Below are 16372 nucleotides of genomic sequence, written 5' to 3'. Positions count from 1 at the left end.
ACTCAGAAACCTCACCTCCCCCCCACCCGAGAGGCATGGGAGATGCCCTCCTCAACTGCTCCACACTGGAGTCCCAAAGGGCTCTAGTAAAGCGGGCGCGAGACGGGGCCTCGTCGTGCGGTGTCCCGGACTAAGGATACCGACCATGCAGCAGGGTTTTTTGACCCTCAAGCTCTCTTTGAATATTAAAGTTTTTCACCACCATCACCCTTGTGTTGACTCTTCGTAGATGCAGACGATGAAGATTGCCCATAATTTTGATTTCATCATGCTATTACGTATACTCCACTCAAGCATAATATACGTATATAAAAAAAAGATGGACCACCAAATGCCACCACACACGTCAAATCACAGCAAGAATATACCAGCGGTTTAGCCGAGAGAAGCCTTTTACTAGGTGCAATTAGGGATGCAAGAAACATGTCATTTAAAGAGGTTGCCGGATATGCAAGCTAATTACACTAAGAGTGATAAAGTGCGAGTTCAATGGACGAAAGTCATCTCTTGAACCGCACGTGAGTGGCTGCTGGCTTTGACGTTGAAAACTGCCAATTAATGTAACTTCCTGGCTAAAATATTGAATTCCTGATTAGCCGAGTACAGAATGCTACGCCCGGGGCACGTTATTATGCAGCGCTTCATTTCATCCGATTATTTTACGCTGTTCTCCCGCACCACATCTGCTGCTCGATTCTAGGGTTGCGGAGGATTTTCATCACTCCTGTCGATGCCAACAGGTGAAATGAAAGTTTTACGTTGTGATGTTGCACCTGCCTTGAATGAACCTCATCGCACGCACACGCATGCTCTTCCATCGTCTTCGTGTGCACACGCTTCGCTGCCTGACACATTTTTACTGCGGCTAAGCTTACCTTCGAGGATGCAACGTATCGTTAGGCGTCGTACGGGCCACGGAGCAGACCATAGCTGAGGATTCCGGGTTGATTTCTACAATCTTGAGGATATTTAACGCGCACCGACATCGCGCAGCACACGGCAGTAGTTTGATTTCCTAGCCCGTCAAAATGCAGCCGAGAGGGCCAAGACCACGAACTATAGCTCACACTGCTCAGCAGCTAGACATGCATGACGTCATAGCAACCGAGCCATCGCGGCGGGCAGATGCTATCAATGGTATCTGGCAAGCCGCGAAACTTCGCTGTTTCACTGTGTGTTATCAGCGTGCTGGCATTAGACGGCAGCCTCGCGTTAATGCACGAACCGAGTACGAGCGCTTTCCGAGCGCTTTCTCAGCGATCGCTGTTAGGGGACACGTGATAATCGAATCGCAGGCAAGCGTAGCAGGGGACGGCAGAAAGTTAGGTGGGCGGATGAGATTAAGAAGTTTGAGGGGATGCAGTGGCCGCAACTGGCCAAGGACAGGGTTAATTGGAGAGACATGGGAGAGGCCTCTGCCCTGCAGTGGGTGTAGTCAGGCTCATGATGATGATAATCGAATTATCAGAAATGAGTGAAGTTACAGATATCGGGGCTAAACTTTTTCCGAAAATGGAATGTGGACTCCGCATATACATGAATAGTTAGTAAGCCGGAAAGAGCACTGAATTTCTTAGGGTGGAATTTAAACAATGTGTCTGCAGAAGTGAAACTGTCTGCATATAAGGCGCATGTGCGAATTACGTGACGTGCATCCGAACATTGAGACGAGATAACCGATGGACAAGAGATGATTTAAGGGCCGCTGGACTAGCGCAAGCGCTCCGTCCCGCGCTACTGATAGCCTCGTCGTCTTCGTCACAATGTGCCTACCCTGCGTGGGATCCGTACCATTGCACGCTTAATGACGCAATTGAGCACATACAATCTGTTGCTGCCCTATTTGCCCCGAGGAAGTTCCACAGATTTTCCAGCACTACCAATATGAAGAGAACTTTGCTGTAACGCTTGAAATGAACGTTTGAAAAATCTGACAAATGATTCTTTAGTACCGTATTTTCCGGCGTATAAGACGCACTCTTGTATAAGACGCACCCACCATATATGCAAGCTGTGATTGAAAAAGTTCATATATAAGACGCACCCATGTATAAGACGCACCCCAGTTTCCCCAGTTAGGCTAGTGAGGCTTAATTAAACACGCTTGCGCGACTATCGCGAAATTACCGCACCTTTGAGAAATTTTTAAGCAACGCTAAGTGATCGAAAAAGGCAGCACTCACGCCATGCCCGCCGGCGTTTCAGCAAAAAGGAAAGAAAAAACGAAAGAGATCCCCATATGTCCATAACATTTTATTTCTACTTGAAACCTTCGAAGTCTTCATCTTCAGATGCACTATCAAAAGGTTCACCCATTTCTGGAGGCAACTCGGCTGAAACACGCACTACGTACACGGAGCAAAGTTGCAAAGGGTGACTAAAAAAGAACGCCGGCTTGTCTTGGCTTGTCGTGACAATGGCGAGAAGCGCGATTGTCGCCATCTTTTGGCGTTTCTCATTACTTTTGCTTGGGGCCTCCGAAACGGCCGCGAGTTTGTGATCCCGGAAGTCGTCATCCCCGCCATTTCATGATAAAGATTACGTAAAAAAGTCGCGCACGGCGGTCCTGGTATTGAAGTATTAACCGTGTTCCAACCGCGTTATTGGTAGTGATATTTTTTCGGTGAAAAAATCCTGAGCATGAGCCTGAGTAATCTGTGGACTCGCAAAAAAAGCCGAAAAATTTGCATATAAGACGCACCCTTGTATAGGACGCACCAGCAAGATTTTTGAAAAAAAGCCGCGTCTTATATACCGGAAAATACGGTATTTTTAACAATCAAGCAGGAATTAGTGGCTCAAATTACTGGCAGCAACCGCATTACATTCCTTCTCGAAATGATCAGAGATTGAAGGTACAGTCTTTGTCAAAAGTAACCAGGCTGCATGGTTCGCTTATAGCTGGTATAGTGGAGCCCTTGTTACTTTCCTAAAGACCAAAAGTTGTTGGAAGGTAAGAATACCCCCAGTCCTTACCTTTAACGACCATTTCAGCTTCAGGGAAGCTGTAAGGGCTTCATTATACGAACTAGAAGCAAAAAAATGCAGCCTGGTTACTTTTGACAAAGACTGTACGTCCGTACTACTGTCGCACAGATTTGTTTAAACACAGATTTATTCTGCCCTCAACGCTGTGGATTTGTTTTACGATGTTTTGTGCCTCCCCCCCCCCCCCCCCCTTCCGCCCGCTGTAATGTCGTGGCGCTGCGGGTATCGTATGAATAAAAAAAAAGGGGGGGAGGGTGAGTTTAAAGTGGATGGTGACGTAGCGATGAATGTTTTAATGAACTTGTAAATAGCATATTATGAACTCCTCTAGCTCAAAAAGTGAGGCCCATAAAATGGAAACCAGCCTGGAAATACGGAGACGCAAACAATTTCCACTTTGTGGCCGTGCACAAACCGACTGAAGATTACCACTATTTAAAAACAACAAAAAAGCATAGTCAACAAAACTGCGTTTCAGAAAAGCAAGAGCAGAGAAAGAAACAAGATCAGCTAGAAGAGCACTACGAAGCGCTGTGACGATGACAGAAGTGACATTTTCTTTTTAAATTTTCCAATCGCACTTTGATAGTGTATCCCTAAAAATGTTCAATGTGATTGTCACATCCACAGTCTCAGTAGTGTTTATTTTTGTAGATAAACACTGTTGTGGTTCATTCATGTAATGAGCGCTGTTTGCCTCTCTTTATGTTGACTTCTCCGATAAAAAAAAAAAGGAAATACTCACCAGCGCTTTTCCTTACTCAGTGAGAACTGTTTGTCGCGGCTGCAGTTTGTGTTGGTATCTCTTTCGTTTGAGCAATATCAGAGGCAACGGCGCGACTTGTGTCAAGTGATTGCGCGTTCTTGCCCTGCAAAAGTATCCCCCCCCCCCCTAAATTTGACGTCACACGTCACGCGACGTCACATGACGTGTCAGCTTGACCGCAGCGAATTACTTCAGGTGATGTATCACGTGATTAAAGCACACTGGGCGACGCTAAGCAGTCGCCCCACGTCACCCCCACTCCCAGAAATTTAGACATCCCCCTAAATTCTAATTCCGGAGGAAAACCCCTGCCTTACCCATGTTAATTAGCCCTCTCCTAACTTTAAATCTTTTCCAAAAAAGCTGTCCCACCAGTAAAAGTTCACAGATATTTGGCCTTATTATCTCAGCTGAGGTTTCACCCAGAATAGGAGCGTTGTCAAACTGGGAGGCAAGTAATAATGCAGTTACCTGCTTTAGCTGTGCCACGCAGTATTTCTTATCTCGTATATCTAACGCCAATTAAGCGGCGCGGACTAGTCATAGGTGCAATTCGACTGCTGCTTTGTGTGTGTTCCGCACGACTGAGCGAGAAAATTTGCACACATTCACTACCGATAAACATTTTATGAGTACTCACTAAAATTGTCTGTCTTATTATTTTACGCCTCCTTCGACGTTAATCGGTAGTGTAACGGCTGAACACTCAGCAACCGCTCAAGCAACATTCAGGGACATTTACCCTGCGTTCGGTTCGTTGCAGTTGTTCATCACATACGGCGGTCTTCCTTTGTCGTTTGCCTAACGTGTTCCACTCGCGTTATGCTTTGCATATTGCGTTGCGCCCGACTGAGCGTGACAGGGGTGGGCGGCAGTTGTTAACACCGACAACGCGGGAGATTCGAACAGGTTTCTCCACGCGGCGTCAAACCGTCGCAAAATCCCCAAAGCAGTTTTCCTGGGCTGAGGAAATTCCTTCACTGTAGTGTCGCGGCCGGTCCCTGAAGTAGAAATCAGGCGCCGTACGTGCTGCTGGCGCCTTCCGGACCAACAAATGTGGCCCTTGCAAGTATTTTGCCCATGCTGTAAATGCGAGCAATCGTTAAAGCACGTTAAAAGTAATAATAAAATTACTTAGTTTCGATAACTCTGCAGCTAAAATTGTTCTTTATGCTTTTTTTTCCTCACTTCTAAATGGGCCGATGTTTTTGTTGAGCCCTCTCCACTGCATGATCATCATCAGCCTGACTACGCCTACTGAAGAGCAAAGGTCTCCCATGTATCTCCAATTAACCCTGTCCTTTGCCAGTTGCGGCCACCGTATTCCCGCAAATTTCTTAATCTCATCCGCCCACCTAACTTTCTGCCGCGCCCTGCTACACTTGTCATCTCTTGGAATCCACTCCATTATCCTTAAGGATCAACGGTTTTCTTGCCTTCGCATTATACATGCCCAGCCCAAGCCCATTTCTTCCTCTTGATTTCGACTAGAAAGTCTAACCCGCGTTTGTTCCCTCACCCACTCCTCCCGCTTCCGATCTCTTAACGTTACTCCTATCGTTTTTCTTTCCATAGCTCGCTGCGTTGTCCTTAAGCTGAACCCTCTTTGTTAGCCTCCACGTTTCTGCCCCGTAGGTGAGTACCGGTAAGATACAGCTGTTGTATACTTTTCTCTTGAGGGATATTGGCCAATGGCCATCCATGATCTGAGAGAAGCTACCATATACGCCCCGAATCAGCTGCACCCTATCAACAACCCTTCTTTTTCACCCTTAGGCCTTCCTCCATATCGTCTTGACGCCTCCTTCTGGATCGTCCTTTCGGACTCTTCCTACCAACTTCATGTTTCAGCTACTTCTTTCCGATGATTCATCGTACTTTCTCATCCCAAGACCAGACGACCGCAGCCTTCCTTATTGCCGTTATTTGTTAAATACCTGTGGCTTCTACAGTCACTTGTGTGTGGGCATTGTGAACTCTGTTCTTTCTTGATAATTCCCCGCAGAAGCAAAGGAAGGGACCAGTTAGGGCTCCAGAGTAAGCGTGCTTAGGGTAACTGTCCGAAAGGAACGCGAGAGGCAGTCTAGTTTTGCGCATTCTTTTTTCAATTTGAGTAGAATTTTTTTTTTTCACCTACGGGTGAAGCTTCCGACATCGCCGCATTCAGAGAGGACAAGGGGCCCAAAGAGGGCTACAAAGAGTGTTTTTCAACGTTCTCAGCTGACAGTTGCATAACATTCCTTAGACCTCCCTGTCACCTTCACAATATCAGTCTTTCAATATAGGGAGAAAGTCTAGAAAATCAGAAAACCCAAACTGGGCTGCGCAACAGAAGGTGGGGCTTTGCACGATGCAGAGATGACGCCTCAAAGGTTACCGGCAAAAACTTTCGTGCTTGCACTGAATCCTTAAGCTACCTACCCATTTCATGAATTATCCTTAAATAAGTCCTTAAAGTAAGTCTTTAAAATTATCCTTAAAATGATAAGCAAATGAAAACAACTCGAAATTTTCTTGCTCAGCAAGTGTGCATCACACACCAGCAGTCGAGTAACGTCCCTACCAAGAATGCATTGTTTGCTCCTGCAAATCATCCTTAACGAGGTCTGAAAATGAGGAACAGTGAAATTTTTTTGTGCAGAAAGAAAACGCCACATTACTGCTAAGTTCGGCATAAAATACCAGGAAACTGGGTAGAACCTATACTGCAAAGCATAAACCTTTCAGGAAACTATATAATTGTTTCCTAAGGAAAAAGTGAACAGGGTAAGGGGTGGACCAACTACGAGGAGCCACAGACAAATATTTTGCACCTAGTAATGCCAAAACTTGCTCAGCCGAGTTGTGTTGTAGTTGCTTTAATCGTCTTTTATAAAAGAGAGAAAACTTTATGCTAGTGTGCCATATGAAGCCCCGGGAATACAAGTGACAAACAGCTGTTGTAAAATTAGGTTGGCTGGTTTATGGAGTTTAACGTCCCAAAGCTACTCAGGCTATGAGAGACGCCGTAGTGAAGGGCTCCAGAAATTTCGACCACCTGGGGTTCTTTAACATGCACTGAAATTACTATGTACAAATTCGAATGTAGCGAGTATTCATCCAAGTGCTCCCTTCCATCACCTTCCGATTGGTACTTAGTTCATTTGCAGTAGTGCTCTCAGCAAAATGTACTGGTCAGCCAGTTGGTACCATAGACAATATGGTGAAAAGTGCTTACGGATCAAGGATGCCATGGTACATGTCCCTGAATGCACCACACTGTATGGAGCTACAGGAGAGCACAGTATCAACATGGTGTATGGTCCATACACCATGTTGATACTGTCTTCCCCTATAGTTGACCCGGTTTTTAGTATCCATCATGCCCTTCATTCTGCGTATTCGAACTTCCATATGAAAAGTTGTGTAAGAGAAACCTTCTAAAGCTGTTCAGCAACCACTGCAAACTCAACTATAGTCGGATACAACTTAAGAAGGCAGCGGCTTTTCCCCGTCAAAGGATCCCCTTCCAGGCAATGGCGTCAGCCGATTCTCATGACCATGCTAGTGACACAAAGCAGGGAGTGGTAGATAAAAGGTGATAGGCCCCTCCCTCCATAGTCCAGGATAGACCCCTCTCTCCATTGTGGCGCCGCTCCATGCACTGTCACCCTAGCAGTGTCATGAGAACTGGCGGCACCATTGGATGGAAGGGGTTCCTTTGACTGGGAAAAGCCCCTGCCTTCTTAAGTTGTATCAGACTATAGTATGCTCCGACACACCCACTTTTCAATTTTTGACCCAGCTGCTGCTATGCTTTTACACAAAGCCATTCCTCCTACTATGTAATGTTTACCAGCTGGTGGGAAATGTATTACACTGTAGTACAGGTGTGCAGCCACATTTTTTTAAATGTGCGATGCCTGCGATCGATTTACCTGTGTCCTGTGTAATACACTAAAAAAAATTCAGATCTGCACCAATTTTGTCAATTCGTTATGACACTCTTGTACAACTCAGCTCATTTCACCTGCAAACGATTCTGTGCTACCTGTATTGGTTCAGTGCCTTGCCACAATGTGTTACAAGAAATTAAAGCAAGTACAGTCAGGGACAAAAGTCTCTGGACCACGTGTTCCTCAAAGGAAGCTTATAGCTCTACTATTAGACGGCGGCTGGAGGCCACACTTGTGGAGGTAAGTCAAAATTTTGTTCCTTCATCTCCACAAGCGTGGTCTCCAGCCGCCGTCTAATATTAGAGCTATAAGCTTCCTTTGAGGAACACATGGTCCAGAGACTTTTGTCCCAGACTGTACAAGTAAGGGTCGCAACAGACACTGCTGATTTCATACTGTGCTGCTTGTCAGGCATGCACAGCTCAAATTTTCAACAAAGTTGCAAGTAAACAGACTCTACACAAAACGGTCACTTTTGTTTTCTTTTATTACTTCGAAAAAACATCCATCATGGAGGAAAACAGACATCGTGCCATGCTATAATGCAATGCACGAAAGTACACGTCTTGGTACAAAAACGATGTGCAATCCAAAAACGATGCACATTCTAACACTCTCACACTACACAATGACAACTCCCATCTTGACACTCTTACGAAATGTTAAAGTCAACAGCCTATGCAAGGGGATGATCATGAGACATACCTTGGGCATTTACTTGCCCCAAGGACAAGAGGAGGATATGTGTTGGTGGAAAACAAAAGTGGTCCCTCTATATCACAAACAAAACAAACAAAAACATACCAAAGACAAAAAAAACAATGGACCCCAGGCATAAATTCATGTGCCACAAAGCAAAATTTGTTCAAATTTGAGAAAAATAACAACAGAACAACAACACAGACTGTTCCTAAAGAAGAGCTACAGAACAGCTCAAAACTGATTTGTTCACATTGCCACAAATCTTTTGGGCAGACCTAGTGGAAGACAAAAATACATTGTTCGCGTCGCTCCAACGAGAAGAAATGAGTATGAACGCACAGGATATGAGAAGGTAGACAACACAGGTATGCCAGATGCAAGAAGTCACTTGAATAAATAGAACCAGTATGAACATGAAACAAAGAATTAGGTGTCACTGACAAATAGCATGGTAATGCACCAATGAATTCATCTGCTTGGACCAAACAGCACATTACTCAATGGCTGTGTGGTAGAACTCTTAACCACCATAGCTAGCATGCCATACTAACCAAGAAATCAAACTGATCGAGCAGTGAAAACAAGAACTCTCCTGTACTAGATGATGTGAACGTACGCTTCATACCAATTCGTCATTCACCCTGCACAGCTATCAGAAATAGGTGACGATATACTAGCTAAAAGACATGCTTTTGCACCCTGTCTTGGAGATATGAATAGCACACAACCGAGGCAACAGTCAGCCGCTGGCCATTTGCACAAACCAACATCCCATTTTAATAACAGCCCCTTGCAAATACAGCAAAGCCGTGATGAGATTTGTCCTGCGCACCTTCAAAGGCTTTCTTTCTTGAGCACTGGCAGGTTGTAGCTTTGTATATAAGGCAAACAGACATTTACTTCTCTTCACATGGCTACAAATTTCTCAAAATGGACATCGTTAATTCACAGCTATCATTGCTATTAAGGCGAGCTCTACTGGAATATAAAAACACCAGGCTCACTGAAGAATGTAGTAACAACCTTGACAACTTCACACATGTGACCTGTGCTATTAATTAATAGCACATGTACTGGTTTGCGGCGCCAATACTTATAAGCAACTGCACAGCAGAGCCTACTCCAGAAACCAGCCCACAAACAGCCCTTAATTTGGAATTATGACATGCAGTGTGTATGTAGAAAAATGGCCAGGGTTTGTTAAGAAGCTGTGCTAGGAATGTTCAGATATTTGGTCAACAGCTAGAAGCCAGAAATTTGCAGAAAAACTGCAAGCACAGCAGAAACACAACTTATGTGCCTAAAGGAGTGGCACTGGTCGTTGGTTATTGCTTCCATACACGAAAGAAAATGAGTTGATGAAAATAACTGCACAGACACCATGCTCAATCCCTGACAACACTCAAAGTGAGAATATAAGACATGGCAACACCATCACTGACGTTTCCAGTCACACAGCACACACACTGTTGAGCTCCAAGTTGAACACCTCTACCAATCTTTACTCTTCCTCTCATTACCGCGCCGTATATTGCAAAATGAATTTCGGAAAAACGTTACCACCCCCTGAATTCGGCACCCACTGAGAATTTAGTAAGCACGACACTGAAGGTGCACCAACAATGATAGTAGCTGTCTTAAAAATTGCATACCATTCACTCTGTCTACAAAGCATGAGATATCACACTATCAATAACATGGCTGAACTTTGGGAAAAGTGGCAGTGTTTACACAAGGCTGCTAGACCTGAAGTTACTAGATTGACGATGAAAGTGCTCCAGGCAAGAGCACTCATGATATGAGATATGCGGGAGTCACTACAGATGGTAGAGTAACCTACGCCTGTAACACAAACTCCAGAGCCCGCTGAAGTCCCACAAGAGTGAAATGACATGCGCTGCATATAAACAATTACGAACAAGTGCAAACTTTCTGTACTTGTGTCACTGTGAAGATAGACTATTTCTTGCTTGGTATCCCAACACCATTCTCCCTGCTTTAGCCACTATGATCATCTGCAGCACAAAGCTCTTCACACTGATGAACTGCATGACAAAAGAATTCTCCGCCGTTGTGCTATATACGGCATGCTATAGCCTCTTGATATGAAACTGTAAACAGTAGTCATGACGACTTGCAGCAACTAGCACAGAAGCAATAAATAAGAAAAAGAAAAGGAGCTCATTGCCACTTAACCTAATCTAACTGGTTTAAGCAGTGACAACCATAAGTGACAAGTGCAGCGGTATTGTGAAAGAAATACAATATTGATGCCAAAGTCGAATTCAAGGAGCCTTTCAAAACATTTTGCCGCTTCAGCTAGCATTACGGGTCATTGCAAGATCAGATACACCTCACTCTTGAAACTTCCAAACATATTACACCACTTAGATAAGACTGTGAACACATCCCTAAAACCACGCAGCAACAATATATGCTACTCGCAGCTTTGGCAAAGATTCATCACGCACTGACGCTCTCAGGTTCTCAAAAGATTGCTTCATCCACGGCATGGAGAAAGTGCATAGCAACTGGCAAAGTCACAGCCATCACAATAAAGTGCAGCGTTTAAACGAAAGTCACAAGATGCAAATCGCTTAGGCCCCGCTGACAGCAGTGGTCAACTGCGTTAAGTGCTGAGTGATGCAGCGTTGCATGGCTTGAATGAAAAAAGGCTGAAGGCGGCTGCCATGAATGTGCAATGAACGCTTGCTCACCAGGCACCTGAGCACGTTACAGCAAGTGATGCCAGAGACAGTCCTGGTAAGAGTCCACAGAGATGTGATCTTGTTTTTACAGCGTTGAGCAGATAATGCAGAGAACAGGCTCACAAAGGTTTGTAGTCAAGCAATGTCTTAGAGCTCTGCTGCAGGTAAAAAATACATGGCTGGGACAATGTGCTGAATTCAAACTACACCCAAGCAGCAACTTTCTTGTGCAAGGTCCCACAGGTTACCAGGCAGTTCTGTGACCCCTACCAAGCAAACCATTTTTTCATTAACAGTGGATGTGCACAGGTGCCCTTTGAGTATCAATGTTTGTGTACCCAACATGCGCACGCCGAGACTGATCCCTCAAGACGCATCACTCCAAGTGAACACTGATGACTGACTCTCATTCGTCGTACTGCGGAGTTTCGCGAGCATCCAGTCCACAACCATTGTCGGTAGCTGAGTCACTTGCGAGCAAACGCGCCGACGCAACGCGGAACCCAGAACTATCAAAAGTGGGAACGGTAGGAACCGACGCGGCTGCCGAGTCAGTACAATGAACCAGCCGCAATACCCCCTTTTTCCGGTGGACGTCAGCAAAGCTACGCTTTCGATTCTCTATGACGGTTAAGAAGGAGCGAGTGCAGTGAAGCAACGAAAGAATACAAGGCAAAGACAGCGAAACTAGTCAACGGTCTAGGTACGGTCCGGCGTTGAGAAGAAGCATAAGTTCGTCTCCTGCCATGTTCGTCAGATTGTCTCCCAGGGGGCGCGAAGGCATGATTCTGAGGCGCCCAATTTAAATCCCTATGAAACCTGCGCCAGTGAGCAATAGACCGGGAATTAACTCCGTATACTTTTTGAGACTCGCGGGAATCATCGGACTGGCCGAAAACGCTGCCCGGGTCCCAGGACTCCAGGCCGTCGTCTAGGCTGATGGGTTGAAGTCAATCCTTTATCTGTTACCTACTACTACTACTACCTCGTGGGACGTCATCAGCGCAGACACGTATTCCGCCGCCTTCAAGGCCGTGGGTCAGATTCCTCCGTCTGCGCTCTAAAGCCCTTCCGGCGCGAGCAAGCTGCGTCACACTCTGAAAAGGCCTCACTAAAGCGAGGCATATCTCGCACACCTCGCTCGCGCACTGAATTCTAGTCGCGTGCGCTGGCGTGGGCTGCCCCGTTCCAGAAGAAAGGGAAGCACGTGCAACGTGGGCGCGTCCAGCGCTACGGCGACGCTAACCACGCACGATTCGCCGCCGCCGCCTTGAGCGAGAAATCCTTGGCGCAGGTTGCGTCATTCGCGAAACGTCACGCGCCGGGGCCCTTCCGCGTAGCGAGCCAGCCTTGTGCCAGCAGCGCACGCCAGCGCACCGACTCGATTGCGATCTCTGGGATTCATTAAAACGCCGAACAAGGGAGTCGTCGTCGTCGCGACGGCGGATATGCCCGTCCGCGTTTTGGGCATCGGCGACATCCTGCCCCACCGCGAGGACAATATAGTGTGGCGGTCCGAAGCAGGGACCCCAAGAGCGGCGCGCGGGGAGCGAGACTCCAGGTGTGACAAGAAAAGGCTTCCATCCCCACTTTCAAATCCCCCTTTTCTTTGTCGCTTTAAAGCTTTTTTTTTCTTCAAATTCAAAACGGTTCAGCGGTTCCTTATCACACTAGCAGAGCATGGGACGTGCACGTGAGGTTGAAAAAATAAACGCACGGAAAGGAAGAACGAACGACAGAATAGAGAAAGCCTGAAAAGCGGACAATGGTATGGAACAGCCGTGAAAAGAAAAAAACGTCACGACGCGTCCTAGATGGGACGGCGCAGGCTCGAGCCGACCGCGTCACGCGAGCGGCAGGCCACTGAATATGGCTGGCATAGAAAAAAAAATAGACACTCGCATAAGAAACGCATACACGTATGCTTTGTAAACCATGCGCGACCCCCCTCCCCCCTCTCTCTGTTTTTCTTTCTTTTTTTGGCACGGAGCAATGACTGCTAAATCACGAAGCAAAAGGGGGCGGCATTCTTTTTCGGCCAGCAAAGGAAGTGAGCATGAAGACGTGAACGCTATATCAGCACGACTAAAAAAAAGAAAAGAACCGACACAATTATGAGGGAATGCTTTCTCCCCAGAGATATTTTGCAAACAGAGGCAGTTAATAAAAGTTAGATTGCTGGGCGTTCTGCTTACCGCCACTTGCAAACTCCTGCCATTTTCACGCTTGAAAACGGCACTGTCAAACGCTGACGCTGCGACTTGCACGTTCTAACGATAAAGCCCTGTCCAATTACGCCAGTTTGCATGTGTTCCTGAAATCCAGCCTTACAAAAGCACAGAGTTAAAGCTGTCGTCTCGGCACTAACTAACAACGTGCGGGGAGAATCGTGCCAAATTCATGACCACAAGTGGCTATCTTTCGGTACCGTTGTTATAGATTACTTAATGCACACACCGGGTAAGCCAAATAAGACAGAAATGAAAGAGCACCCGTCCTGTCCGAACCTCAGAGCATACTCAAAAGACGCCGAACCGACCGAGAAACGCGACGACGACTCGCAAACGAGCGCGAGCGGCCTTGGTGCCCGCGAAATTCACCCCGAATTTGCGTAACCCACGCAGCGTGGCGCTCTTTCCAAATCGACTCGGATCTCGCGCAACCTCCGATGACCATGAAATTTCCCGGCCGCATACAATGGACAAGGGATCCCACGGCCCGCTTCCGTCGGCGACTCCGCTCACGATCCGACCGAGGCTGCGGAGTAGGCGAGCGCGACGTTTCGGCGCCATCACGCGCACCGCGGTTTATCGATCGCCAGCGTCAGGTGAGCCAGTCGCAATGGCGAAGCCGACGCGCCGAGCGAACACGGGGTTATCGCGGTTAACACCGCCAACGGGGCCAGGGCGACTGAATGCATAAGGCACTGGGAATGGGCGACATAGCCCGCGTCTCTGATGGCTGCATATTGCTCCTGCTTGACGTGCAAGGACAAACTGCGAATGTACCGAAACGCACGTCCTCGCATCCGGCGTCACAAAGCGCGCATTGATTGCTAGAAAGGCTCGTCGTTTAGGGAATCGTCAGTTATTGCGAGGTGAAGCTCCCCGACGCGCGCAGGCTGTAGTGATTGGATTAACGTGAATTTCCACAGAGAATTCATGATGCAAGGTACGACAGAAGTATCTTTCGATTCATCAAAACGCTGCGAGGATGATCTATGCAAGAGATTTCCCAGTCACTCCTCGGTGAGAAACATGGGAGCGTCTAAATTTGATAACTGACAAATTCGGTCATGCGTCCCGTCAGCCGTTAAAAAAAAAACTCCCCAGAGCAGAACAGCCGCTCTAAATTGGTGCAAAATACTTCGAAATTGGGCTGGCACACTGCTATGTCGCGGAAAAACCGCTCGTAAAGGGACAGGAGTTCGTGGACGCGGAAATGGCATCACAACAGGGTGAAGAAGAAAAAAAAGTGGAGTTACGGTCATCAGACGAGCTCGAGAGACTTTCCCTCCAGATGCTTCTCCAGGTCGGAGATGAGGTCTCTGTAGTGGACGGGGTCCAGGTTCTTGGCGAGCAGGTCGAGCAGGAACCACTCGCCCACTTTGCAGCGGTCCAGCACGCGTTCCAGGTAGGTGACGTTGGCGAGACGCGCCCTAGATTTGAGAACGTGAAACCTGGCTGGGGCCCAGAGGAACAGCACCGAACGGTACACCAGCACGAGGCCAGAGAGCACCGCCAGGATGACGAACCAGAACCACAGGAACACGTAGATCTTCTCGTTGATGATGTTAATGGGCAGGATGCACATGGCGTCGTGCTTTTGCACGTCGCCGGACGAGCCATACATGTGGAATGTGCACTTGGTTAGCCTGGGGAAGACCTTGATCATTGGGTCGAAACGGACAGACCAATCCCAGTCGGTGAACTCGAGGACCTTCGTTCCGTACGTCGAGAACTCGCCGCCGAGGAAATCGTCCATGAGGTAAATCTGGCCGATGACATTCACGAAGTTGAGGATTTCGCAGAGGAAGTAGTAGAAAGTGTACATCTTGTGGTGACCGATGTTGTTGATGAAGTACTCCACAAGGAGCTTGCGGTTGTTCTTGCGTTTGTCGTCGCAGAGGATGGGCGAGTTGAGGTCGAGCACGAGCGTGCTAATCTTGTTGCCCTCACAGGCGAGCCACAGGTAGCGAGGAATGTAGAAGAGCACGGCTTGCAGGAAAAGCACGAAGCACACCCACTGGTAATAGCCGTGATACACACGCTGTTCGCCCGGCGTGTACTTGTCCACGCCGGGATACGGCACCTGGACGCCAACCTTCTTGTTCCATGCATCCTTGACGCTGAACGTCGAGTGGATCCAACAGAAGGTGTCTAGTACTCGCGAGGGAACGCTGTCTTTGCTGATGCAGTCGATGGGGTCGCCGATGTACTGCCGACTCGTGACCAGGATGCTGAAAGCGATGAGAAGCGCGCACGTCACCTTGTAGTGCAGCCGGAACACATGGTTGTCGGTGACGATAACGTCGATCTTGATGAGATTCTTGAGTCCTCCGAAAATCTTATCCATGGCGAAGGCTTCGTATTCTACGGCGACTGCCTAAAAAAGCGTTTCGTTCGATGCAAACGCGTGCCGCAGTTGCGAGCGGCTGGGCGACGCCGAGCCGGCTGCCAGACAAAAAACGAGCGAGCGTCCCCACGCACTACGCACAACGCTGCGACGCAGCTGTCAAAAGAGAATGCTTGCCGGCAGCACAAGTTGTTCGCCCGCTCGGAGCGCCCGTGGGGGGCGGTGCAGCCAACCGGAACGCTCGCAGTCTGCACGTGACTTAAATCAACCAATCGTATTTGAGCGGGAAGAGCGGCTTGTTTTGAACTTTTGCGCGGGCAGCACGCGTTGCCTATTTCCTCCTCCCTCGCTACATAAACGGAGAAAGCCTGTGCGGAGTGGAAACGAGGGGGGTGGGGGGGGGTGGGGGGGGGGGGGGCGAAAGAGCCTTTCTTGTCAGCGGGGTTCCCCCGACCCGAGAGGGGGGCAAATGTGGGGGCCAGGATGGGGGAGGCTAGCAAGACAATCTCGCTCTCTCTTCCCTGGAAATGGCGCCGACCGCCCGGCGGGCGAGGCGGAGGGGTCGTCCACCAACTTACCAGCGGTTTCCGGATGGCGGGCGCGCGCTGGGGGTTGCCGCGCGCATGGCTCATTTGTGGCGCCCGTGCCAAAAAGCGCGGTCGATTTCGTCACTTGGAAACGGCCGGTAACATACGCTG

General features: G+C 48.0%; 1 protein-coding gene across 1 annotated transcript; it reads right to left on the bottom strand.

Moving 5' to 3' along the window:
• Positions 1 to 14461: 14461 nt before the first annotated feature.
• Positions 14462 to 15973, bottom strand: LOC149360232 (innexin inx2-like). Its single transcript, XM_089572221.1, has one exon. The coding sequence runs from the start codon at positions 15672 to 15674 to the stop codon at positions 14589 to 14591; it is 1086 nt and encodes a 361-aa protein (XP_089428347.1). The 5' UTR covers positions 15675 to 15973; the 3' UTR covers positions 14462 to 14588.
• Between the last annotated feature and the right edge of the window lie 399 nt (positions 15974 to 16372).

Source organism: Amblyomma mixtum, chromosome 2, assembly GCF_055824585.1.
Source record: "Amblyomma mixtum isolate Tamu chromosome 2, ASM5582458v1, whole genome shotgun sequence".
NCBI lineage: Eukaryota > Metazoa > Arthropoda > Arachnida > Ixodida > Ixodidae > Amblyomma > Amblyomma mixtum.
The sequence above is the reverse complement of the archived record's forward strand: the minus strand, read 5'-3'. Positions and strand labels throughout refer to the sequence as shown.